The sequence below is a fragment of the Dermacentor albipictus genome, unplaced genomic scaffold (genome assembly GCF_038994185.2).
Source record: "Dermacentor albipictus isolate Rhodes 1998 colony unplaced genomic scaffold, USDA_Dalb.pri_finalv2 scaffold_17, whole genome shotgun sequence".
Lineage (NCBI taxonomy): Eukaryota > Metazoa > Arthropoda > Arachnida > Ixodida > Ixodidae > Dermacentor > Dermacentor albipictus.
Genome location: NW_027225571.1, coordinates 7,031,675 through 7,056,516, shown reverse-complemented (window position 1 = coordinate 7,056,516; position 24,842 = coordinate 7,031,675). Strand labels below are relative to the sequence as shown.

The 24,842-nt window shown below is 44.1% G+C and overlaps 2 protein-coding genes across 9 annotated transcripts in view; one reads left to right on the top strand and one right to left on the bottom strand.

The window, feature by feature from the left end:
* LOC139052022 (histone acetyltransferase KAT5-like) overlaps positions 1–7,821 on the top strand; it is a 181,327-nt gene extending 173,506 nt beyond the window's left edge. For 5 of the 7 annotated variants that reach the window (XM_070529096.1, XM_070529095.1, XM_070529092.1 and 2 more), the window contains 2 exons: positions 3,811–3,993; positions 7,268–7,721. In XM_070529096.1, the coding sequence (XP_070385197.1) occupies positions 3,811–3,993; positions 7,268–7,274 (190 nt within the window). In that variant the 3' untranslated portion in view covers positions 7,275–7,721. Of the gene's footprint in view, positions 1–3,810; positions 3,994–7,267 lie in introns of all 7 variants that reach the window. The other 2 variants (XM_070529090.1, XM_070529091.1) reach the window with 1 other exon arrangement.
* Positions 1–24,842, bottom strand: part of LOC139052024 (uncharacterized) — a 266,591-nt gene that overhangs the window by 220,658 nt on the left and 21,091 nt on the right. The window lies entirely within an intron of this gene.

Here is a 24,842-nt window from a genome sequence, read left to right as displayed (position 1 = left end):
TTGTATCTTCACATTTCTAATGCACAATGGCGAGTCAAACGAAAGTGAGCCAACCCACCCTGCGCAATAATGTGCGTAGCACACAGGCATCTCTCATTTACAAAAGTGACACGCAAGTGTGAGGATAAACGTTCTTTAATGCTCTCATACACTTGGTTGGACATGGTTGCGTGACATAATGGATGCTCAAAAAGTTGAACAGCGTAGTGTCGCGAGGTTTTTGACAGCTGAAGGTGCTTCCGAAAATGTAATTAGTCACCGTGTGGCTGCAGTGTAGATTAAATATTTCATTTAATTGGCCACTATGAAGCGTTGGAGCAAACTGTTCAAAGGACGTGAAAGTTGCAAAGATAATCCAAGACGGGGCCAAAGCCACCATGCAATCACCCCTAACACAATTGCAAAAGTTGACGAGCTGATTAGACAAAAACGGAGGACAAGCATTGATGAACTAACAGAGCATGTGAACATCAGACAAAGTTCGGTTCACACCATAATTCATGAACATCACGGTTATCGACTCTTGTGTGGGCAATCGCTGCCGAAGATTTTGAACCACCGCCAGAAGATGGAGAGGTTCGGCGCTGCCTTGGCTCATTTGATCCGGTATCGCAATGAGAGTGACCACTTTTGTCTGCAATTGTGATTGGGGACGAATCATGGTGCCACCACTACGAGCCTGAAACACGACGGCAAATCTGACAGTGGAAACATTCGAATTCACCACTCCCAAAGAAAGCAAAGGCCGTCATTTCCACCGGAAAAGTGTTGTTAACTTTTTTTTCGATCATCAGGAGCCATTGCTGATCGAACTTGCTAAACCTGGAGAGACTATCAATCGTTTACGATATTGTGAAACACCATATCGGCTGCATGTCACAATCAAGAACAAACGACGTGGAAAATTTATGAATGGGGTCATCTTGCTCCACGACAACGCGCGTTTCCACGTCACTGATATGGTTAACACAAAACTGGCAAAGTTCAACTGAGAAATGCTGCAACATCCCCCATATACCCGAAACCTTTCGCCTTGCAACTTCCACATATTGGGGCAATTGAAAAAACAGCTCAAGGGAACCAGATTTGTGTCGGACGATGACGTGAAAGAGTCAGTTACAGACTTTTTTTGAAGCAGCAACCCAAGGAATTTTATGAGACGGGAATCACGCGACTCGTTAGTCAGTGGGACAAACGTCTAAATGCTCATGGAGACTACTTCTAAATAAAATACCTCGTTTGTCATATATTCGCACTTGCTCACTTTCATTTGACTTGCTCTCGTATATTTTGCAGAACTCCTGCTTTCCTTATGTGCTCTCTGTTGCGACTATAAATTTGGTGAAATTCTCGCAATACATGAAAGGTGACAGCTGCTCCTGCACAATACATTGGAACAAAGGACAGCGTCATTGAGATTTTTCCCTGGCGGTTGCATATGTACAAAAATATAAACAAGGTTCTTGAATGACAGTTTCATTAAAATATTTGTCCTCAACTTGTGCATTTCATGGCCTTTACATTTTTCATATCAGCAGCATGCACTGCTTTGCTGGTTTCGAACTGATATAGTTCTAATGTTCGTGTGATGTTTCCTTTACTTATTAAATAGACTAAAAAACTTGTAAGGATTGATATCAGTTATTTTGGGCACAATTTGCGGAACGTACGAGTACATTCTTTTATCAAAAAATGCGTATTTTACTTGTCTCGAGAGTGCATAGCAGTTAAGAATTCATCTTCAGCATCTTTGGCAATGGTAATGCGGGTATTATACATGTATTTGATCCTTTAACAAATTTTATAAGGATGAGGCCGAGCTCTAACGTGAGCCCCCCGCCCCCGAACGAAGTTTCTGGCTATGCCACTGATACATATACATATTCAATTGGTTAGAGAATCGCACGCGTAATGCGAAGATGTGGGATCGTTTCCCACCTGTGGCAATTTTTGCCATCCACTTTCATTGCCATTCATTTATCATTTCTTTATTTCAATTAGTAGGTACAAGTAATTTCCCTTTGTTGCCCTTAGTGTATTTGTTTTTTGGCTTCTCATGATATGGTATATATATGTATATATATATATCAATGAAGCAATGAAAAGCATAGCTGAAGCAAACAGTTCATGTATGCATTTCTAAATTTTGGAATCTATTCACTTAATAATTATTGAGCCCTTCATTCCTCTGGGTTTTTTCGTATGCCCAGTATTCATTAAAGGGAACTAAACAAATGGTTAACTGGGTCAGTAACTTACACTTGCATAATACCCTAAATATGCTTACCATGAACTTAGTAAGTCAGAAAATATACAAAAATGAAAGACATGCTTGAAGTTGCCAAACTAGTTCTTCATGGCATCATGAAATTTCGACATCACCTGCTCATAACTAGTCAAGTAAGTAAGGATTGCATTAGCATTCTATAAGAACAAAGGGTCAACCTTGCGAGTTTCATAACATAAACTGTGAAAATACTTTGGAACCTCTGACATCATGCTAACTTACACCAATGCTGTGGTTTGGGCACTGAGTTTAAAAATGGAACCTTGCCTTTTATGAATTTTTATCACTATTAACTAACTTCTGTGGAATAAATCCATATCGAGTATTTAAACATACTTGACTAAACTGAACATGATGTTGCCCTTTAGCATCCTCTTAAGTACAACGTTGGTAAATATGGCATAGCAGGGCAATTGTTAAGTGAGGCATCTGTCACTGTTTCCTTTCCCCTGGTGTCATAGGTGTACATCCCCTTCCGGTTCTCTATTTTGTGTGAGAATTAAACCGTAATCTTGCGTCTTGTAGTGCACTCTTAATGTAGCACCCAAATGTTCTTGCTACCTTGTGCACCTGCGTACCTCAGTGTGGGGCTCAGCGTGATGAGCCATATAAGTAGCCCATATAAGTAGTAACATATAGTAGTAGCATATAACGTTTGTGAAGCATTCTTCAGCAACTCTGGACCAAGAATTTTTAGGAACTCTGGTCTTAGTGCCCCTCACCAATGGGTAGTAGGAAAGTTCACTCACTGCTCTACCTGTGCAGTTCACATGTCATCCAGCATCCTGTTTATCGTGGCCAACCTCCAGTCTACAACTATAATTGTAAATGCTTTGGAAGGAAATGATTTTGCCTTGCAATAATTTGATGCATGTTTAGTAGATGTGGGACTTTTTTCATTTCTGTCTTTACTGTTCCATTGGGTGCTGCTGACATTCACGATTGTTACTCACATCAAATCTTTTTACGTTGAAAATCAATTTCCTTGGTTTCTTCTGAGTGTTCCGCATGGGACTGTGCAATGTGTCTTGCCTTATAAGATTTATTTAAGAAAGTCTGAGAGTAATAGATGAACTTGAAAAGCTGAGGACTGCGCAGCCAACATGAAAAATTAAAAGCCAAGTGTTAAAATATGCGAAGACGGCAGCGTGGAATAGTTGAAGAAGGTAGGCAGCTGATGTCTTAGTTCGGGTTGAAAGGATGAAGGGGTGCTGAACAAGTCGCATAATGCACAGAACAGGCATTACTAGGCTGTTAAAGCAAGAAGATGAGTGCCGAGTGAAAGGAAGTGCAGTCTAAAACAGCAGAGAATCAAGTGTCAAGACAGCAAATTTGTCATCATAGGGTGCAATAGGAAATGGAAGCAACTAGAGGTTGCTTAGAGAGGCTTTCATCCCACTATGAATGAACATAAATAGGCGGATGATAGTAAATAGAGTTAATATATGATTTCTGCAGCAGCAGCAGAAATTGACAGTCAGTTGACCATCTGTGCGACTACCACTTCGCATTCTCACATGCAGGGAGATTTGCAAGCTGACAAGCATCAAGAAGGACGATGTAATATCGACACTGCAGCATCTGAATCTGATCACCTACTACAAGGGCCAGTACATCATCAAGCTGACTGAAGAGGCAAGGGAAGGATACAAGCGGGCTATAGTCGACCACCTTTGTGCTGCGGCTGTGCTCCAGCTGTCTTGGAGGTGAGCAGCATCTTTATGAAGGTGGAAATTGGAAATTGAGGTTGAATCTGGGATCTCTAATGAAACTGCTCAAAGTGCTACTATAGTGAGGTAGATAAACTGACAAGTTTAAAAAAAAACTTGCATTGACTCATTGTGATAAAATTTTTCCTATATATGGCATTGAAAAGGAGCAAGCCCTTTCTTGCATGTCATATTCTTTCTGCACTCAAAGCTTCTGAGTAAACTGAGAAATCCCTTGAAATGAGATGGAAAAAAAATGAGAGTAGAAGAAGGACTGTACCCTCTTTATGTTACAGTCAAAGCTCATAACAAATGCGATCTAATAATTTTAAATATAACAATTTGATGCTGTGTTGTGCGAATTCAACTTGATGCTTTCAGTCTTCACGCAAGGTTAACCCGTTTCGTTCTGCAAGCACACATGCGAACTTGGTAGGCATGCTTGCCGCTTTCGTGGTATTCAGTCTGGCCCACGTGCAGACTGAATACCACGATCTGGGGCCCAATCACTGATGAGCAGTAAACTTCCTGCAACAGTTTGCTGTCCACCTGCACGCTTCCATCATGAGCACCTGCCTTGACTATTAGGCCTAACTAGTTCTGTTTCGCCTTTTGTCGGCCACCGAAGTTACGGTGCAGTGCCATCTCGATGCAGGTCTATTTCAGCTGCTGTATGGCCACTGCAAATATTACCGTATTTGCACGATTCTAACGCACACCTTTTCTTAATAAAACATACCTTCAAATTTGCGTGCGCATTACAATTGTAACTAATTCTACTCAAAATCAAAAATGAAACCATCTCTTAATAATAAAAAAAATCCAATGTAGCTAGCCACACTGCCATCAAATAGACACTGTTTATTTATGCCTTGGTTGGCAGTTGCCTTGCTTCAGTTTGTTGTATATGTGGCATTACTAATGCATTAGATGGAACTGAAGATGACTTCCTGTGGTCAGTAGACAGCGAAAAGGAGGTGTCGTCGGACTCCAATAGTGACTAACCACTTATGTTTAGCTGTGTGCATGTCTGTGTGCTTTGAATGTTCCGCAAAGTTGTTTCAACACGGTATGTGTTGACTGAGGTTTCATTATTTGATATGCATATGAGAATGGGCACCAAGTTATTATTTGTTTTATATGCCGGTAATATAATGTCGCAATCGGGGGCACAGTAGAATAGTGCAGATATAGTATGTTTGAATAATCAAGCAGGTGCAGAGGTCAGTAGATTACTGTAGACGAATTCATCATTGCCGTGCCTTGACTATGACCTATGCAGTGCAACTTGCTAGCCAAAACCAAAGCTGTTATTTAATGAAGCATATTTTAAAATTTGCCGTATTTTTGTATAATGTGCACCAAAGCAATTTTAAGTTGAAGAGTAAATCAGAATGAGAGTTATATGTGAATTTCAACTTCACGGCAGCTGTTGTGAATTTAATTAGCCCCTACTTGTGTGTAAACTCTAGCAATTTCACTCGACAGCCATGCTATACCACTCTCTAAAAGTAGGGAGTTTCTTGTAGCTCATGATAAGCACCTCAAATGTTATCTTGATGTCCAATCTTTTTATGAGAAAGTGTTGTTTTGAATTCTTATAATTATTGAGGTGCATGCCTACTTCCATCTTTCTTATTGTTTGTCATCATGAGGCAACACATACATCAAACATGCCAAACCCCCTTACAATGCTTACAAAATCACACTCTAAGACCTACGAGTTGCAGCACATTTTTATGTTTATACAAGATCTCAATGAGTTCTGTCGTACGCTATCAGTCTTCATTTTTTTTGTCTTCTACATCGAGGTGTCAACTAAAGCGTTTATTGTTGAAATTTTTGTACTGACAAAACCAGACTTACAGAACAACACAGCCAAATAATCCTAAAAGCTATAATTATTAGAACCAAACCACCTATCTTGCCAGGTATTGAACTTCAATAGCATCTGTTGTCAGATTTATTCATGTTCCTTTTTGTATCTATTTCCTTCTTTTTAAAAAATTACTTATTGGAACAGATACCTAGTTAGTTAGCAATGTGTGTCTTATTGTTTTGTTCACACTCTCTCATGTTTCTTTACTTGAATGAGAAAACAGAAAAATGAGAGGGAACCAAATTGTATGGTGTAGAAGCACATGTACAATGGCGAAAAGCATTCAACTATCACTCGTTACCATATAAAAAATCTAATTGTTTCTTGGATAAAGAAATTGATAGCGAATTCATGCACTCAGCATTGCTGCTGCCAGTTGAAAGTTTGTATTCGTGCGTGTTGTTTCGCATTGCCATCTGTCCTATTCTGCACTAAAAATCTTGAAGCGCTGTAAAACGTCTGGGTATTTGTCGAAGTAGGATATTAGATGCAGCAATTTTGTTGTCAAGGATGTTGTCTTCCAAACCTGCTAATTCTCCTGAACTTTCCAGAAAGTTTATGGATTTGGGCTGGTTCTACCATGTTACGGATGTTGTGTCACATTTAACGAAATACGAGTCGCATTTGAGTCTGTCAACTTGCTAGCTCACCAACTCTCATTGAATGTATTCATTGAACCAAAATGTGACGTATGGTGAGCACAAGTAGGAAACATTCATGGTGTGGACTTGATTGCTGTAGTTCAGGAGAATTGCAATGATGATGTTGGGAATCCAGTCAATTCCAAACAATAATGCTGAATATGGATTGATATATATTACTACAAACAAAACCCAAATGGAATTTCATTTGTCAGCCTTCTACCATACCCTCGGAAATCTGATTAGGAAAGGGCACTGGATGGGTATTTGCTTCGAGCAAGTTTATGCAGAGAAGTTCGTGAAGCAGGCCAAATCAACTATAGCAAAATCGGCAAAAAAAGTCATTATGATCTCAAAATATTACGTTGCTTATCAGTCTCTATTGTGCCACGTGTACTGCTGCTTCTGTGCTGGGTCAAAAGGTAAATTATCATTAAAGTGAATATGTGTCCCAAAAAATGTGCATGCTCAGGGCAAGCTTTTTTAAAAATGCATGCTATTCACCATGCCCTCACCCCCTCCCCTGTCCTCACTATGGGCTTTTACGAATTTTAGTGTTGACTACTTTAGTTATGCACTTTTATTACAGTCCTGTATTTCTGAAAGGCGTCTGTACTGTTCTAGTACTGGTGTGGGGCTGGCGTACATTTAACATGTGTTTTGGTTTGAGCAAATGTGCATTTTATAACATCAATTTTAATTGTGTTTAGGCTTGGGCAGTAATTGAAATTTTAATCTGCTTTATTTCCAGGCCATAGCTGAGGGGAGAAGTCAAAGGCTACTGGTACCTGACAAGAACTCTACCTCCTACGCGTTACAAATTTATGTAATGGTTAATGAAAATTACTGCGGTATTTGGTTACCATAGTGAATCAGTATACTATATTATCATTACATAAAGTGATTTTCCGGTGAGATGCAAGAAGCATATAAAGCAGTGTATTTACTTTTGGATTCTAAAATCAAGAACTGATATTGTTTAACTTCCCTGGTGACCTGATCGATCCAGCAGAGTTTTATAATATTTATTTAAAAGTTTACTATGCCATATTTTCAGCATTGGCTAGTCCTCACTCAGCATTTTTGGGGCTTTCATTTTCAGTTATAATATCACCTTCATAGTTGTTTGACTGTTCTAGAGATTTCATCAGTTTTCACATATTATTTTGTAAACTTTCAAAGTGCCAATAAAATATATATTCAAATATGTGTACCGTTTTTACCATGTACATTTGGCAGCTGTGAAGATCTCGATAAACCTTTTGCATCTTAAAAATATTACGAACAATAAAGGACTTTTTTTTAGCTGCTGTGTAATAGGGGATGGTGTTCTTTCGGTAAAACCTAATTGCTTCTATTTCAAAGTTCACATGTAATATCCGGTCACCTTCAATGCGGATTAGCATAGTATTCTGGTTAAACAAAACCAGAAAGAACCTTTGCCTGCTGATTCTAAATGTGAATATCTTTTCCAGAGGGCCCCTGTAGTTCGATTTTATTATGATGTAGCATCTGTAATTGGCGATGATGGTTACGTTGACCGTGTATTTCTCGACATGCAAAAGGCATTTGACACTGACGCATTCCCTCCTCCTGCAAAAACTGAGACAATTCAATTTATTTCAAGTAGTTATTCAGTGGATTGAAAATTACTTATCACACTGTAACTAATGTGTTGTACTAAATGGCAAAAAAAATGAAGTTTGTTAACTTTACATCAGGGATTGCACAGGGCTGTGTTTGTACCCCTTTTGTTTTTATTCTATATTAAGGACATTTTCTTCATCACGTCATCAATAAAGTCATCACTTTGCAGATGACTGTGTTGTCTATAGGAAAATTATATGTGCAATGTGTATCAGCTGCAGAATGACTTGGAAAAACCTTACAGATGGTGTGTGCAATGGAATATGCATCTGAACATTAAAAAGTATGTGTATGTGTTTTACTAAAAAGAAGCCAATTGTAAGTTAATGTCACATGATAATTTAAGAAAAACTGAAATTTGCAAATATTTGGGAGTGCTATTTTCTTCCAGTTGTACATGCAGCACACATGTTGATGAATTGGACATGAAAGCTGGCAGGGCCTCATTCAGTGGAACCTGAAAAGCTCAGAGTTTGCTTTAAAGAATACTGCGTATCTAGCATGCGTTCAGCTGATATTGGAATGCACTTGTCAGCTCTGGGAACCATCGGAGGTCACTTTGAGCATTTAGAAAAGTTGTAAAACGGAGCTGCTAGGTTTGTCTCGTGCCAATGTGAAAGAGGAACAGTGTTACTGCAATGAAGCACGAGATTCCCTGGGAGCATCTTCCTTTGCAACGACAGAAATTGAGATTAAAATTCTTTTTCCGAGTGCATAACTGCAAAACTGGAATTGACAAGGGAAAATACTTTTTCAAACCACATTACATGTCAAAGTGCCAGTGTATCAAATAAACTGAAATGAAAACCAGAAAATAACTTTTTGTCAAAACGTGTATCAAACGGGAAGTGAACCGGAACGCTGCAATTTTTTTTTCACTGGAGTGAAACTGAAAGGAAAAAAAATAAGTTTTCTGTTTAGGTTGGCCACCCTTTCTGCAGCTTTTCATCCATGCATTGCCTGAACTTGTAGCTCAACTATGCTAGCTCATGTGTAAATGCACACAACCTTTCAGTGATTTTAAAAGCAGCAGCACCTTTTAGTAGTCCATCGTATTGCATCGGGGGCAGACTAGGTGTTGTATTAACGCAACAATATTTGCATCGCATCTGGCACGTGGACTCGCCAGAATGTGACGCGAAATACCTGAAAGAGTGCAGCACACTTGCTTGTTGCTTGTGCACAGTATGACTGAACGCTAGGCATTGATCTCTTCGTTAGCGCCAAATACCAATAGGCTGTTCCGCGAAAAAGTATTACTGGGCTGACTGTCAGCCGGTCATATCGATGAAGCTAGCCAACAAAACTCTCTTAGAATTTTTAGTTAACACAGGCTGTCAAAGGGCCTTTCACATGCTACTGCCGGTCCTCTTTCTTCTCCCCCTGAGCAGAGTAGCAGGCTCGAGGACTATGTGCGGCCTGAAGAACATGCAACAGGCATAATGTTTCAGTGCAGCTTATCAGTAGTGCCGAGTTTTTGCACAAAATAAATTTGTGCTGTTAGCTGTAATTATTGTTCGGTTATGCAAATGAAATTGAACGAATTTGTACCATAATTTTTTCGCTCCAGAGTTTATTTATTCCAATAAGACTGAAAGGCGGGCTAGTTGGTTCGACTTTATTGCAGAAGATTTTCCGCAATAAACGCCAACAACAGGAAAAGGACACATAGATCAGCGCAGACTTCAATACAGTCTTTAATGAAAAAATCCTTTTCTTCCTACACGTTCCTCGACATGCTCCTTGCCAATGCAAGCTTATCGGGCATCTGTAGTGAAGGTTCCGTGCAGAACTTGGAGCCTAACCTGGGCATATTCTTCTGCTTTTCTTCCACTGGCGAGTCTCTGAAAGCCAGGAGCTTTCCTGGCTCAGCTTGTTTCTTCTCTTTCTTAGGCAAAAATGCCCATAGTTGCTGCTTCAACACCTATGTTAAGTTCGTAGCTCAATCGTGCCTCATACGATACAATCTCCAGTCAGGTCTGGCATCAATGCCCGATGAACTTGCCGCTCGAAGACGGTCCTTGAGAAAGCGACACTGCCTCCAACACTCCGAGCTGAAGACCTTGCATACCCTCCAGCAATGGCCTACCGGCATTGGCACCCGTTCAGTTGTATACCATAGTTCATCCGGGCAAGTCTTATGTCTGATGCGCCATCCTAAAATGCATGCCTTGCTCTCGCACACAGTGATCATGGAAACAAGAACCGAGGAATTTGTTACATCTAATTGAGGATACGCAGAAAAAGCTTGAAAAACAAGAAATGAACTGCAATAAGACTGAAAGGCAGGCTAGTTGGTTTCATTGTGGAAAATTTTATGGGAGACTCATCTTCATTGTGGAAAATTTTATGCAGGACACATAACACAGACATAGTAGAAAAGGACACATAGACCAGCGCAAACTTGAACAGTCTTCACGGAAAAATTATTTTTTTCACTCGCATTCCTTCTCTCTTTTCTTCTCGTAGACGCACCAGTGGAAGAAAAGCAGAATATGCTCGGGTTAGGTTCCAAGTTCTGTGTGGAACCTTCACTACAGATGCCCTATAGGCTCACATTGGCAAGGAACATCTCGAGGAACGGGAGTGGAGAAAAGGGATTTTTTCGTTAGAGACTGCCTCTGTGCGTAGAGTCTGCGCTGGTCTATGTGTCCCTTCTTGTCATCGTTTAGTGTGTGCAAAATTTTGCACAGTTTATCTATTTGTTTATTACTACCTTACAGAGCCCTCGAGGGACATGCTGTAAGGGGGGCAGTACAGTAAATACATGCAATGTAGATTAAAATACAATAACACCTTAACAAAGTAGAACATCCATTAGTGCAGAAGGATGTGAATGAACCCAATACCTTAACAAGATACTCTATGAAAGCAAGGGGGTAACAATAGCATTCAAAGTTGAAGAAAATAATGCAACAACGAACAAAAAATTAATTTTAAACCCAATGGCAACAGTGCTGCGGAGAATAAAGACAACTGATAAAAGATCGTTTTCACATGGAAAAAAAAGGGAAAAAAAACGGGACATATCGGCAACAGTACTATTGGGGGCGAGGAGTTGCGAAGTCTCCATCTGTCGGAAGCGCCTCCCTTGCGTAATATGAGGGATCACGCGGCGCGCTCCTCGTAGGTTTCGCTTACGGCGCTCGATAAAAACCACGCGGCAGCCCTCCTGGACATTTATGTAGGTACTCTCAAAACTATGGAAGTTTTTGACTGCCGATATAATAATATTGGGCAAACTGAAACCACAGAATCATTTACAGACGCTATCTCTATAGAGAATACATACAGTGAACGCCATTGCGCGCGGTCACCGCGATGGAGTCTCCCGAACCGGCTTCTAGCGTGAAAGGCAGGCAAACGCTGAGAGTAAACTATGTGAAACATGTTCTTACACTGGGCTGTTTGTATAACCACATGGGGCATACCAGAATGAAGCCTCAATGCAGCGATCGCACGGGTTTGCAGTGACCGACTGCGCGTCTGCATGCATGTCCGTGCACAATGTTTTGCTTTCGCTGTGAGCGCGTTTTCGCACCGTGTCGTGAGCTTTAAGTCGCAGCATATGAGCATTTGACAGTGCACGAGCAATCATTGTTGCGTGGACGCTATCAGAACTGTTCAACAATACTTTCGTTGTAGAGACTTCGACGCCTACTGTGATGTGCCGTCGCGACGATTCAATCTTTCTTTTTTTTTGTCCTCTAAATTCTTGGACATTTCAATATTATTTCTCAAGTTGCGTCGCGCTGTATGTTTGTCGGTCTTCTCAGCGAGCGATTTCCCTCTTCTTCTTTTTCGTAATCCATTAATTCGTAACACAAACATGACCATATATGCCATGCCAAAGGCATGGCATATATGGTCCCGTACTTACCCGTACTTACCCGTACTTTACCATACCATACCAAGTACGGGACCATATATGGTCCCGTACTTTACCCGTACTTACCCCGCACACGCAATGCATATAGTATTGGTTTACCTTCGCATCTTCGCATTAAACGTCACCCCTCACTGATTAGGTCAGTGTTAGGAAAGTTCGAGGCCAAACCACTCCCCCCTGCAAATCTAGCTTGTCTGCGGGAAGAATAAAGTCCTTCGGGCTAGCGCACAGAGCCAGTCTGCACGTGCAGGTTGTCCCAGCTATCATGCACCTAGATTTAAAGATATGCCATGCAATGTGTGTCTTGCCGCTCCCTTTCCATTCCAGTGAACTTGCCAGTACCTAGCATCAACAAGTTCATAGACCAAACCGTCATGTCAGCCGGGCAGCGGGCGCAGGCGAGCGTCGCTGTGCGCGTTTCCTGCTACTCGCCGAACATCACAGTCCCGGTGCTGTAGCAGAAATATTCCTCGCGCATGTCCTTGCTGCATACCCGAGTTGTATCCGATGGTTGTCTGCCGGTTCTAAGTTTCGCCAGCCAAGCTTCACGCAGCTCCTTGCCTTGCGGCACCAAGCAGTAGCCTAGCATGCTGCACGCCACCAAAGGCAGCCACTACCAGGGGCGTAGCCAGGGGGGCATATGGTGCTTCAGCCCCACCCCCTCCACCCCGAAATTTTTTCGTGCTGTCCATACACCGTCGACCAAAGAACCCCCGGCGCCGGAAATCATTCTAGATTTTGTCTTGAATGTCTTTTTCACGCTCGAAAAGCCATTTCACTGCGAACATTGCGAACTCGGGCTAGATTTCGCGGCAACGCCCATGCACCTGGAGTCATAATGCCAGGAGCCCCACCCCATCCGAGCACAAAGCTTCAAGGGCGTTTTGATGGCGAACTAGAGTTACTGTATATGCTGTTACTGTATAGTGTATATGCTGTGGTAGCATATACAGTAACTCTATGGCGAACGGGCTCGCCGCGGAATCTCGCGGAGGCCGCGGAACCTACGGAGCGGATGTATTTATATTCCGAAACTTTATGGGCATTAAGTTCTCATAAACTTTTGATGCGAAACGTGCATTGACATTCCAAAGTTGTGCTTCAGATATTCAAGTGCGGAAGTTTGTAGGTTTAATGTAATGAACATTTGACGTCAAAGGTGCTTTGACTTTTCTAAAGTCTTACAACGGAACATGCAACGAGACAAGCCAAATCGACACACTATCAGACAGGTTGACAAAACACGCAGCGAGATCCGATAAGACGAAGCGTTGTGGTGGTTCATTTGTGCCGTGATGTCGCATAAAAAATAACAATGTTTTTTTCACCTACGCCAAAGCATCCATGTCAAGACACTAAAGCCAGCCAGGGTAACTACGTTCTTATTTATTTTTTTGTACTTCGACTTTTATTCGTGAGGACAAATTGAGCTTCTTAATTTTTTTTTATTCTCGCTACCCTACCCGCGGGCTGCCAGAGCCAGCCAGAGTGCATGCGTGTTTCTTGTGTGGCCCCCAAACCACCGCGCGGCGTACTTCGGTGCGCGTGTGGTTTTCTCTGGCCGAATGAATTTTCGTCTGGCAGAGTTTTGGACACCGTCTGGCTGGCACACGAGAAAAAGAAACGATTGTCGCTCACAGCCATCACTGTGAAGACTTGACAGATTACACCGTGTTCGCTTGAGCGCAACCTCTCCGGAAAGTCTTGCCACGCCGGTGTAAAATACCGAGCACTATGGGTATGGTATGGTTTTCGGTGGACCGAGCGTCTCACGTTTTCTTTGATGTTCATTCGGTAGCCACATTAGGTGCCCAAAGTAATAATAATAATATTTGGGGTTTTACGTGCCAAAACCACTTTCTGATTATGAGGCACGCCGTAGTGGAGGACTCCGGAAATTTTGACCACCTGGGGTTCTTTAACGTGCACCTAAATCTAAGCACACGGGTGTTTTCGCATTTCGCCCCCATCGAAATGCGGCCGCCGTGGCCGGGATTCGATCCCGCGACCTCGTGCTCAGCAGCCCAACACCATAGCCACTGAGCAACCACGGCGGGTCTTGCCCAAAGTAGGCATTGGATTGTGTCCACCATACTCTCCATGCGTTTTTCTTTCATTTCGGTGCCCCCGCCCCAAAAAAGAAAAAAAATACATTGTTGCGGCGCAGCGAATTGTCGCATGGTGACAGTTTGTTACTTCTTTTGCGGAAAGTAATCGGCCATGGCACGCTTCGGTTGCCGGATACTATTATTACATTATTGTGATAGCAATTATATGAAGACTCCAGGCGCATTCCTGCTGTCGCCGTCACCCTCATGTTTCGTATGAAGTATGCTGTATGTGCGAGTGAAAGAGTAGGGAGGTGGAATGAGTGAGCCGACGATGGTGGCTCACTCTTGCGTGCGCAAAGGAGAAAAGCGGGGAGCAAGCGCGCCGCCTTCCGTCGTACGCGATACATCGGGGGGAGTGGATGGAATGGGGGCGGGATCTAGGATTCTCTGAATCTGTGATTGCGCTACATGTTTATTTGCCTTGTTTGACGCATTATATACACTGGGTTTTTCTTAGATACGTAGATTTATTGGAGACTCATACGTATATTTAAATATCTTGTTGCGAGGTTTTGTGTATAAGTGCAGTGAACTTTCTTTCCAGTAACACTTTTTTGCCCTTTATCAAGCATTTGTACATTCCATTCTATCTTCGCACTTCTAATGAACGAGAGCGAGTTAAATGAAAGTGCGCCTACCCACCCCGCGCAATAACGGTACGGTTCGGTTCATTATCTGCGAGGCATGCGCGTAGCACACAGGCATCTTTCATTTACAAAAGTGACACGCATATGTGAGGGTAAATGTTCTTTAATGTTCTCATACACTGGATTGAACATGGTTGCGTGACGTAATGGACACTTCAGAAGTTGAGCAGCGGGGTTCCGGGAATGATTTGACAGCTGAAGGTGTTTCCCAAAAGAAAATTATTCGCCGTATGGCTTCCGTGTACGTTGAACATTGAATTACATTGGCCACTGTGAAGCATTGGAGCAAACGGTTGAAAAATGACGCGAAAGTTGCAAAGACGATCCAATACCGGGCCAGAGCCATCGTACAATCACCCCCAACACAAGTGCAAAAGTTGATGAGCTGATGAGACAAGAACGGAGCATAAACATCGATGAACTGGCAGAGCGTGTGGACATCAGTCGCGGTTCGGTTCACACCGTAATTCATGAACATCTCGGTCATCGGCTCTTGTGTGCGCAATGGATGCCCAAGATTTTGAACCACCGTCAGAAGAAGGTTCTGCGCTGCCTTGACTCATTTGATCCGGTATCACAATGAGGGTGACGACTTCTTGTCAGCATTTGGGATCGGGGACGAACCATGGTGCCACTACTACGAGCCTGAAATACGACGGCAAAGCTTACAGTGGAAACATTCGAATTCACCGCCCCCAAAGAAAGCAAAGGCCGTCATTTCCGCCGGAAAGGTGTTGTTTACTATTTTTTTTTTCGATCGTCAGGGGCCATTACTGAATTTTGGGGCAAAATTTGGGGTTCCCAGTTGAGTGACCTGCATTGAAATTTTAAAAGGAAGCCTGGCAGGTTAACAGCTAATTCCGGGCGTTTGAACGCTGAGCGGTATTGTGTTGCCGGGATCGACTCTTCTGTGCCAGTTGTTGTGAGATGGTTGAATGCATTCCAAGTACGCAGGGGTTGCAGAGAGCAAAGCCATTGTCTTGCTCGCCAGCCATTCTCTTCCTGCCCAGCGGTTGCCAGCACTGGCCAGGCGAGATTTTCCGGGCCATGGAGGAGCTGTTAGGAATGGCCGTACGAGGTGACAACGTGCCAGCTATTTCAGCCCGCTGCACGTGTTCCTATCCAACAAGGACGGGGCGCACTTCAGAGAACTGCGAATAAACCGGCAGCCACGTGGCGCGGGGTCAGCTCAGGAATGTGGTACTCGGCCGCGCCACCCGGGACAGAGTTCTACGAAGCCCTCTGACGTCGGCTCCAGATCTTTACACCTGTGTGTGTGTGCAACACGAGTATGTGAGCCCGCCTCCTCCAAAAGGGCGGGTCATCTTCGGTGACGTCGAACGGTGACGTCGAACGATGACTGGACGAACGTTTCCGTTTGCTTGGAATCAAGGGGGACCAAGTGCTTATAAGCAGCGGTTGCCGGCTGCTAGGGTGTGCTCGTTGTCATGCTAGAAATGTACTAGTTGGCTGTGTGCTCGTAAGCTGTTTGCTGTATGTTAGTCCTGCGGGCTCCATATGGGAGTCACGCTAGACTGTCGATGTACCTCATGTCTAAAATGTTAATATGAAAATAAATCCTGTTCACCGAGTTCCTCTTTACGACCTTCAACTCCTTCAAATGGTGGCAGCGGCGAGGTCGTCCGACGACTCCTGCATCTGGTTGACAGCGGTAGGATCGTCCGACAACTCGAATAACGCACAGTGCCGCACGAGTCCACCGGATTTAACCCGGCGGAACTAGTGTATGGCCGCGAACTGCGATCAACCCTCCGGATGCTTGAATAGACGTGGACAGTGGACGAGGAAGAGACGACTGCCGTTCAATACGTTCTCCGACTGCTCGAAAGAAGGAGCGGAGCGCGGGAAATGGCGGAGGCCTGCATGAACGCTGCACAGCGGAAAGTAAAAGTGTACTATGGACTGAGCCAGAAAGCGCTTTTTCCAAGTGATGGATCGTGCGATGCTACTGCACAGCCTTCAAAAGCGAACAAGCTTGATGTGCGATGGGAGGGCCCGGCCGAAGTTGTCCAAAAGCTCTCATTCACCAATTATGCAGTCAAGATAGGAGGGCGCAGAAAGGACGACACTATATCCCGTAAACTTGATGAAGCCGTACACCCGCGAGCAAAAATATATGGACCAGGGATTGCGCGATAAAACTGATTTTTTCCACTGTCTGTGAATGCAACTTGCAATTAAAAACTGCATTCCGAACTTCGCATTACGAATTTTCTAGTGCACTCGTCAGTTTCCGTTTACGCGTGTTAATTATGAAGAAATTCTGTTTTTTTCGGTGACCCTGTGGTTCCGTATACTTTTTCTCACGGTTGTGCATAGAGAGACAAGCAGTTGTACGCCTCCTCCTTATTGATTAGGAGAAAATGCCGCTTCAGTTTCCCGTTTTTTGGTGAACTAGATAGATCAGTAGCCGCCAGTGCAGAGATGAGAAAAATGAAGACGTGAACTTGCCGGGTGATCAAGTTAGAGGCTTGAGGAACCTGACCCAAGAGTTCAGAGATCTGTTTTCTAATAAACCTGGACGAACAGATCACATAGTCCATGATACTGAGTTGACCTCCGAAGCGCCGTTAAAGCGAAACCGTATCAAGTATCCCCAAAACAGGAAGGAATTATGCGAAAGGAGATTCAAAAGATGTTGGACCTCAGAGTGACTGAGGCAGGCGACAGCGATCGTGCGTCTCCCATGATAATGGTGGATGTTTCCGGAAAGGAGCCGCGACCGTGCATAGAGTATCGGCGGCTGAACTCAGTAACGAGAGATCAGCTCCACCCAATCGCCAACATTGAGGAAAGGATAGAAACCGTCAGCACAGCTCGATACATTTCTACTCTTGATCTCATTCGCGGATACTGGAAAGTACCGCTAACGACGTGCGCAAGCCGCTATGTCGTGTTCGTAACTCCCTTAAAGTTCGGACCGCTGGTGTTCGGCTTCATACTGAAAAATGCCCAGTTTTGTTTTCTAAGCGTATGGAGAGGGTGCTGTATGATGTAAACGACTTTGCGTTGCCGTACCTCGACGACGAGAATTTCTGTCCGGTATTCCGGCAAGCGCGGGCGATTTCCCGGATGAGCGGGGGCGTAAACGTGAGCGGCCAGATTGGTGGCACCAGCGGGTGGTGCAAAGCTCAACCGCATAAACACAGAGCCAATTACTATATTCTGCTTAGCTGCTGTTTGAAATTTTCCACAGCTGCATAATCGTGTTCACCATTACGCCGCTGCCGAAAATTTGCACCAATAGGTTACTGCAATTTTCTCTCCATGCTTGTCTGGTTGAGCTCTACACTACCAGGCACCTGCACCGCTCCAACCGCTCGCTCACGTTTACGCCCCGGCCCATCCGGCAATCCGCCCAAAGCAGCCCCGTTTGCCAGAATAGCGAACACGCTAAAAGTCTCTATTGCCGCTTTTTCGGACTCCTGGGAAAGGCATCTGGAGCATTTAAGTGAATTTCTAAGGAGCGCAGTGTTCACGGTGAAAGCAGAGAAGTGTGAAGTGGGAGGAGCTTAATTGAGCAACTGGGACATGTGGTAGGGCAAGGACGCCGCATGCCGTCTGAAGTCAAGGTAGAGGCCGTTGCGGCATACCCGCGACCCAAGACAAAAACCGATGTACGGGCATTCTTGGGGCCTCACGGGCCACTACCATCGCTACATAAAAAAAACTATTCCGAGTTAGCTAGCTCGCTCACTGATGCACTCCGAAAAAAAGAGCCCACCACGCTTGTGTGGGACGAGAAGCAGCAGTATTGGTACCAAAATTTGAAGTCCGCACTCGTCAGTCGTCCCATTTTACAGGCACTTGACTATAAGAGGCCATTCATTGTGCAATGCGATGCAAGCTATCGCGGCATGGGGGCATTACTTTCGCGACATGACGGGGCCGGGGCAAAACACCCTATCGTGTACATTAGCCGAAAACTAAGTGTTCGAGAGGAGGCCTATAGTGCTTCCGAGAAGGAGTGTGCGTGCTTATAGTCTGGGCAAGACAAAAAGTGACATGCTACCTCGCTGGCTTCAAGTTCACGTTTCATACGGACCACTGTCCACTCATATGGTTGCAGAGCATGTCGCCCCAAAACGGCCGATTACTCAGACGGAGTCTCACGCTTCAGCAGTACACCTTTGATGTAGTATCTCGAAGGGGCAAATATAATGGCAACGCGGATGTCTTGAGCAGGCCATCGGAGTGATGGTGCGTAAGACGGGTACGGGTACTCCTTTTCATCTAGAAGCCGTGAAGGATGAGTGGCTCTGCTATTATCTCTAAATATTGGGCTGCTGTGAATGTTTATAAAAGTGTTTGGATGGCTACTTTGGTGCATTGATTGGATAGGGCAGGTGCGTATAACGATTTGCTATACTCGATGGCCCTCGGTGCGAGCACGGCGCTTTCCTGTGCCCGATGTTTGTGTGTTCACAGGAAGAAGGCCACAATGAACCGAGTGCTGGAACTCCAAGCTGCAGTGTGCCATCAGCATTCGCATCTGGAGGATGCCTGATATCGCGACTAAACAGATGTAAATTTATTTTGGATGCGTTCAGTGAGGTCAGAATTAAATTTGCAAGTTCGGCCTCAAACTGCAGAGGCACACTCAAGTAGTGGAAGACACACAGTAGAATACAATTTCAGAAAGGCAACAGGGGAATAGAAATCATACGATATTCGACGAACCATTCCAAGAGCGCGAGCGGCACGTTGTTTCTCATATTTAGCGTCTGAAGGAAAGCTAAGCGTTTTGTCGAAGTCCACAACAATATCTTTCATTTCATCGACCCTGGGAAGGGGAGCATTCCAAGGATGTATGGAACTTCCACGTGGTGTCTTTTCCGTCTGTAACTTAATACTATAATTATGAAAGCATTTAAGAGTAGCTTATTGTTTCTCCACCAATTTGATAGCGAAAAAGTTCTTTTTTTACAGCGAAGCTGTATATGGCTACCCGATTCGTCCACCCGTCCGTCCGTCTGTTGGTCTCCTGCACACCAAAAACACCTTCGGCGCAACCCCATGCGTATACACGATAAAAGAGAGAGAGAGAGAGAAGGAGAGGCGCGCGATTAGCCATCACCACCTATAAAGCAGAAGGCTTGCTTACTCCGATCCATGACGTCACGCTACCTGGCCCGAGATTTGCATTGACAAGGCTGGCATGATGAAAGCGGTGACGTCGAAATCATTGTTGCCTACTTCGGACCATCCCCATTACATTTTATGGTAGTCAGGTCAGGCAACATGACGTCATGGATCGGAGTGAAAAGGCCTTGTGCTATCTAGCCGGTGTTGGATTAGTTGCGCCAGTTGTGGCATCGTTGCTCTCCGTCACAGCCGAGCGCGCGTGCAGCAGTTTCTCCAAGGTCGATCCAAATAGGTCGCGAAGCTTCGGGCGAAAAGCAGTCCAGTACAAATTCTCTGATTGTTGTGTTCATATGGGAGATTGTATCTAAGTACTCCTGGTAGCCAATCCTGCCCTGGTGAGGGAGCGCGTTACCGGTTTTTGGTCACCGGGATCAGGCCGCGCTCCAGGCCTGTTTGTGCAATTATATCAAGACGCGGATTTTTTTTCAATCCGGTGGAAAATTGCGCGGCACCGGGATTCGAACCACGGTCCTCTTGCACGCGAGGCAGATGCTCTACCTCTACGCCACCGTTGCGGTAGCGTAGAGGTAGGCTCCTCAAGTCTAGGAACTCGAATTAGCCTAGACTTGAGCAGGGAGTGGAAGAAACTGGTACATAAGAAGCCGATCAATGAGTTAGCCATAAGAGGGAAAATAGAGGAATTCCGAATCAAGCTACAGAACAGGTATTCAGCTTTAACACAGGAAGAGGGCCTTAGTGTTGAAGCAATGAACGACAATCTTATGGGCATCATTAAGGAGTCTGCAATAAAAGTCGGTGCCAACTCCGTTAGACAGGATACCAGTAAGCTATCGCAGGAGACGAAAGATCTGATCAAGAAACGCCGATCTATGAAAGCCTCTAACCCTACAGCTAGAATAGAACTGGCGGAAATTTCCAAGTTATACACGAACGTAAGCCAGCTGACATAAGGAAGTATAATATGGATAGAATTGAACATGCTCTCAGGAACGGAGGAAGTCTAAAAGCAGTGAAGAAGAAACTAGGAATTGGCAAGAATCAGATGTATGCGTTAAGAGACAAAGCTAGCAATATCATTGCTAATATGGATGAGATAGTTCAAGTGGCTGAGGAGTTCTATAGAGATCTATACAGCACCAGTGGCACCCACGACGATAATGCAAGAGAAAATAGTCTAGAGGAATTCGAAATCCCACGGGTAACGCCGGAAGAAGTAAGGAAAGCCTTGGAAGATATGCAAAGGGGGAAGGCAGCTGGGGAGGATCAGGTAACAGCAGATTTGTTGAAGGACGGTGGGCAGATTGTTGTAGAGAAACCGGCCACCCTGTATACGCAATGCCTCTTGACCTCGAGCGTACCGGAATCTTGGAAGAACGCTAACATAATCCTAATCCATCAGAAAGGGGACGCCAAAGACTTGAAAAATTATAGACCGATCAGCTTACTGTCCGTTGCCTACAAACTATTTACTAAGGTAATCGCAAATAGAATCAGGAACACCTTAGATTTTTGTCAACCAAAGGAGCACGCAGGATTCCGTAAAGGCTACTCAACAATAGACCATATTCACACTATCAATGAGGTGATAGAGAAATGCGCGGAATATAACCAACCCTTATATACAGCTTTCATTGATTACGAGAAAGCGTTTGATTCAGTCGAAACCTCAGCAGTCATGGAGGCATTACGGAATCAGGGTGTAGACGAGCCGTATGTAAAAATACTGAAAGATATCTATAGCGGCTCCACAGCCACCGTAGTCCTCCATAAAGAAAGCAACAAAATCCCAATAAAGAAAGGCGTCAGGCAGGGAGATACGATCTCTCCAATGCTATTCACAGCGTATTTACAGGAGGTATTCAGAGACCTGGATTGGGAAGAATTGGGGATAAGAGTTAATGGAGAATACCTTAGTAACTTGCGCTTCGCTGATGATATTGCCTTGCTTAGTAACTCAGGGGACCAACTGCAATGCATGCTCACTGACCTGGAGAGGCAAAGCCGAAGGGTGAGTCTAAAAATTAATCTGCAGGAAACTAAAGTAATGTTTAACAGTCTCGGAAGAGAACAGCAGTTTACGATAGGTAGCGAGGCACTGGAAGTGGTAAGGGAATACATCTACTTAGGACAGGTAGTGACTGCGGATGCAGATCATGAGGCTGAAATAATCAGGAGATTAAGAATGAGCTGGGGTGCGTTTGGCAGGCATTCTCAGATAATGAACAGCAGGTTGCCATTATCCCTCAATAGAAAAGTATATAACAGCTGTGTCTTACCAGTGCTCACGTACGGGGCAGAAACCTGGAGGCTTGCGAAAAGGGTTCTACTTAAATTGAGGACGACGCAACGAGCTATGGAAAGAAGAATGATAAGTGTAACGTTAAGGGATAAGAAAAGAGCAGATTGGGTGAGGGAACAAATGCGAGTTAATGATAGCTTAGTTGAAGTCAAGAAAAAGAAATGGGCATGGGCAGGACATCTAATGAGGAGGGAAGATAACAGATGGTCATTAAGGGTTACGGACTGGATTCCAAGGGAAGAGAAGCGTAGCAGGGGGTGGCAGGAAGTTAGGTGGGCGAATGAGATTAAGAAGTTTGCAGGGACAACATGGCCACAATTAGTACATGACCGGTGTAGGTGGAGAAGCATGGAAGAGGCCTTTGCCCTGCAGTGGGTGTAACCAGGATGATGATGATGATGATGATGATGACAAATTGTCACCGACATCAGCAAGGGTGAAATATTTAGCGCGCACAATCGATAAGGACACAGTGAAGGGGGACAGTCGAACGCTTCACTGTGTCCCCTTCACTGTGTCCTTGTCGATTGTGCTCGCTAAATATTTCACTATGAATTCGTACCAACTCGCCCAACTATCAGTTATGCAGCAAGGGTGGTTATGGGAGCAGCGATTGAAGCGCGACTATGTTTGGAGGGAACAAACACTGGGAAAGAAAAAATCGTTTTCTAATTCAAGCGAGACACAGATTCAGTCAACGAAAATAAAATTCCTTATCAATGTTATATCAATTCTTGACTGGCTGACTGATCAACGTTATACATTCGTGACGAGTTAAGAAAATACAAGTTTATTTAATTTTATTATTATTAATAAGTACATTTCTTTTCAGCGCCCATCGTTACAGGGTGGCGTAGACGCCGCTATCACTCGCAGTGCAATGCACCTCTTGAAATGTGTAAGAAAGGCGCGCTTGTAAATTTCACCTGTGAAATACGCCCATCTCACGCGTTGTGTGTTTTTTTTTATTGTCGAAGTTTGTGTGAATTTGGTGACACGGGTAACCTTATCGCTTCTTAACTTGTTCAGTCAAAAGTGGTGAGTTACGACCGCCAGATAATTGTGTAGTTTTCGTGCGACTGCGCTGGCTGACGGGCTTGGCATCCGACGATAGGATCAGCGCTCTACACCCAAAACTTTCATCAGCCTCCAAAGAAAATATATTCTGTGCAAGGGTGCGATTTCGACAACCGTACGGCTGGCCCTTTCCCTTGCATCGCTTTCCGCGCTGAAAGCTCGTAACGCGCATCAAGTCGAATGGCGGGACATTTGAATATACAGTTCTAAAGGCAAGCCAAAAGAAAAATTTCGCGCCTCACGAAAACAAAATGACGTCTTTTTTTGTTTTTAACAGATATAACCGGCGATGAACCGCCATGTTTTGAACGTGTGGGCTCCTATCGAAGCTTCGTTACAAGGTATATTTACCTTGGTTTCTCTTCGGCTCCGGAATGGGTAGCCCGCGCGTCATAAGTACTCCTTATGAGCAGGCAGCTTTCTATCAGCAACGCCACGAGCAGAACCGGGAACGACCTCGTATACGCCGGACCGATGCTACAGCCCGGGCACAAGAACAGGCTCGTGCAGCGGAGCGCCAGCAGCAACTGAGTACCGAGGATCTGGCAGCCTACGAAGCCGTCCTGTAATGAACCGTCCGGATCAACCCAGTGATAACCACTGGCGCCGCACGTTTCAGCTTCGCTGATTAACCAGAGAGAGAGAGAGAGAGATGCAAAGGAGAGAAAGGCAGGCAGGTTAAACATCTGTACGGAGTGCTTGGGCGGCGATTTTCATTTTATTGTTATTTTTGTAAATGCAGTCGTAAGCGCTGTTTAAGGCGACAGCATATAGAAGGAATGAAGAGTGTTGAACTGCTGACGAAATGTCATTTATGAACAGCAGGAAGAGAAGAGGGCCAAGAACATGTCCTTGAGGAGCTCCGCTATAGTGACCTCATAGCTGACAGAACTGTGTCCATCAATGCCAATAGAGCACGTTCCATTGCTTGGGTAATTTGATAAAGATGGAAGAAGGTATGTCCATTTGCGTGAGCTTCGTAATGAGGTGCCCGTGGCAAACTACATGAAATGCTTTACGTACGTCAAAGTAAACAACGTCTAATTGGCATAAACTATGTACCACATTGGAAGCATGGGTCAGAAATCTTACGATGTGCGTTGTTATGTAGCGCCGTGATAAAGAGCCATGCATGCTGTTCATCTATTAAAATATTCTTAGCACTAATAGAAATGAGGGAATTCAATACAGATACAAACGCGTTGACGCAATAATAATAATAATAATAATAATAATAATAATAATGTTTAATACCACCAAGAAATGCAGATCAACATGAACAGGCCAGTCTAAGCCTCAGTTGGCTTGTAGGCCCGTGCGTATGAACATTACACATGGTGAGTGAAATACAGACATTGATGAGTCATAGAGAACAAAGAAAGAAATGACTATGGAAAAGAAGAACAAGGTAACATTTGGTTATTATACTTAAAAGAAATAAAATAATAATCATCATTATAGTAATAATAATACTAGTAATTCATAATGTAAGGAGCTACTATTCTTCTGCTGGCAACGCTGACCTCAAT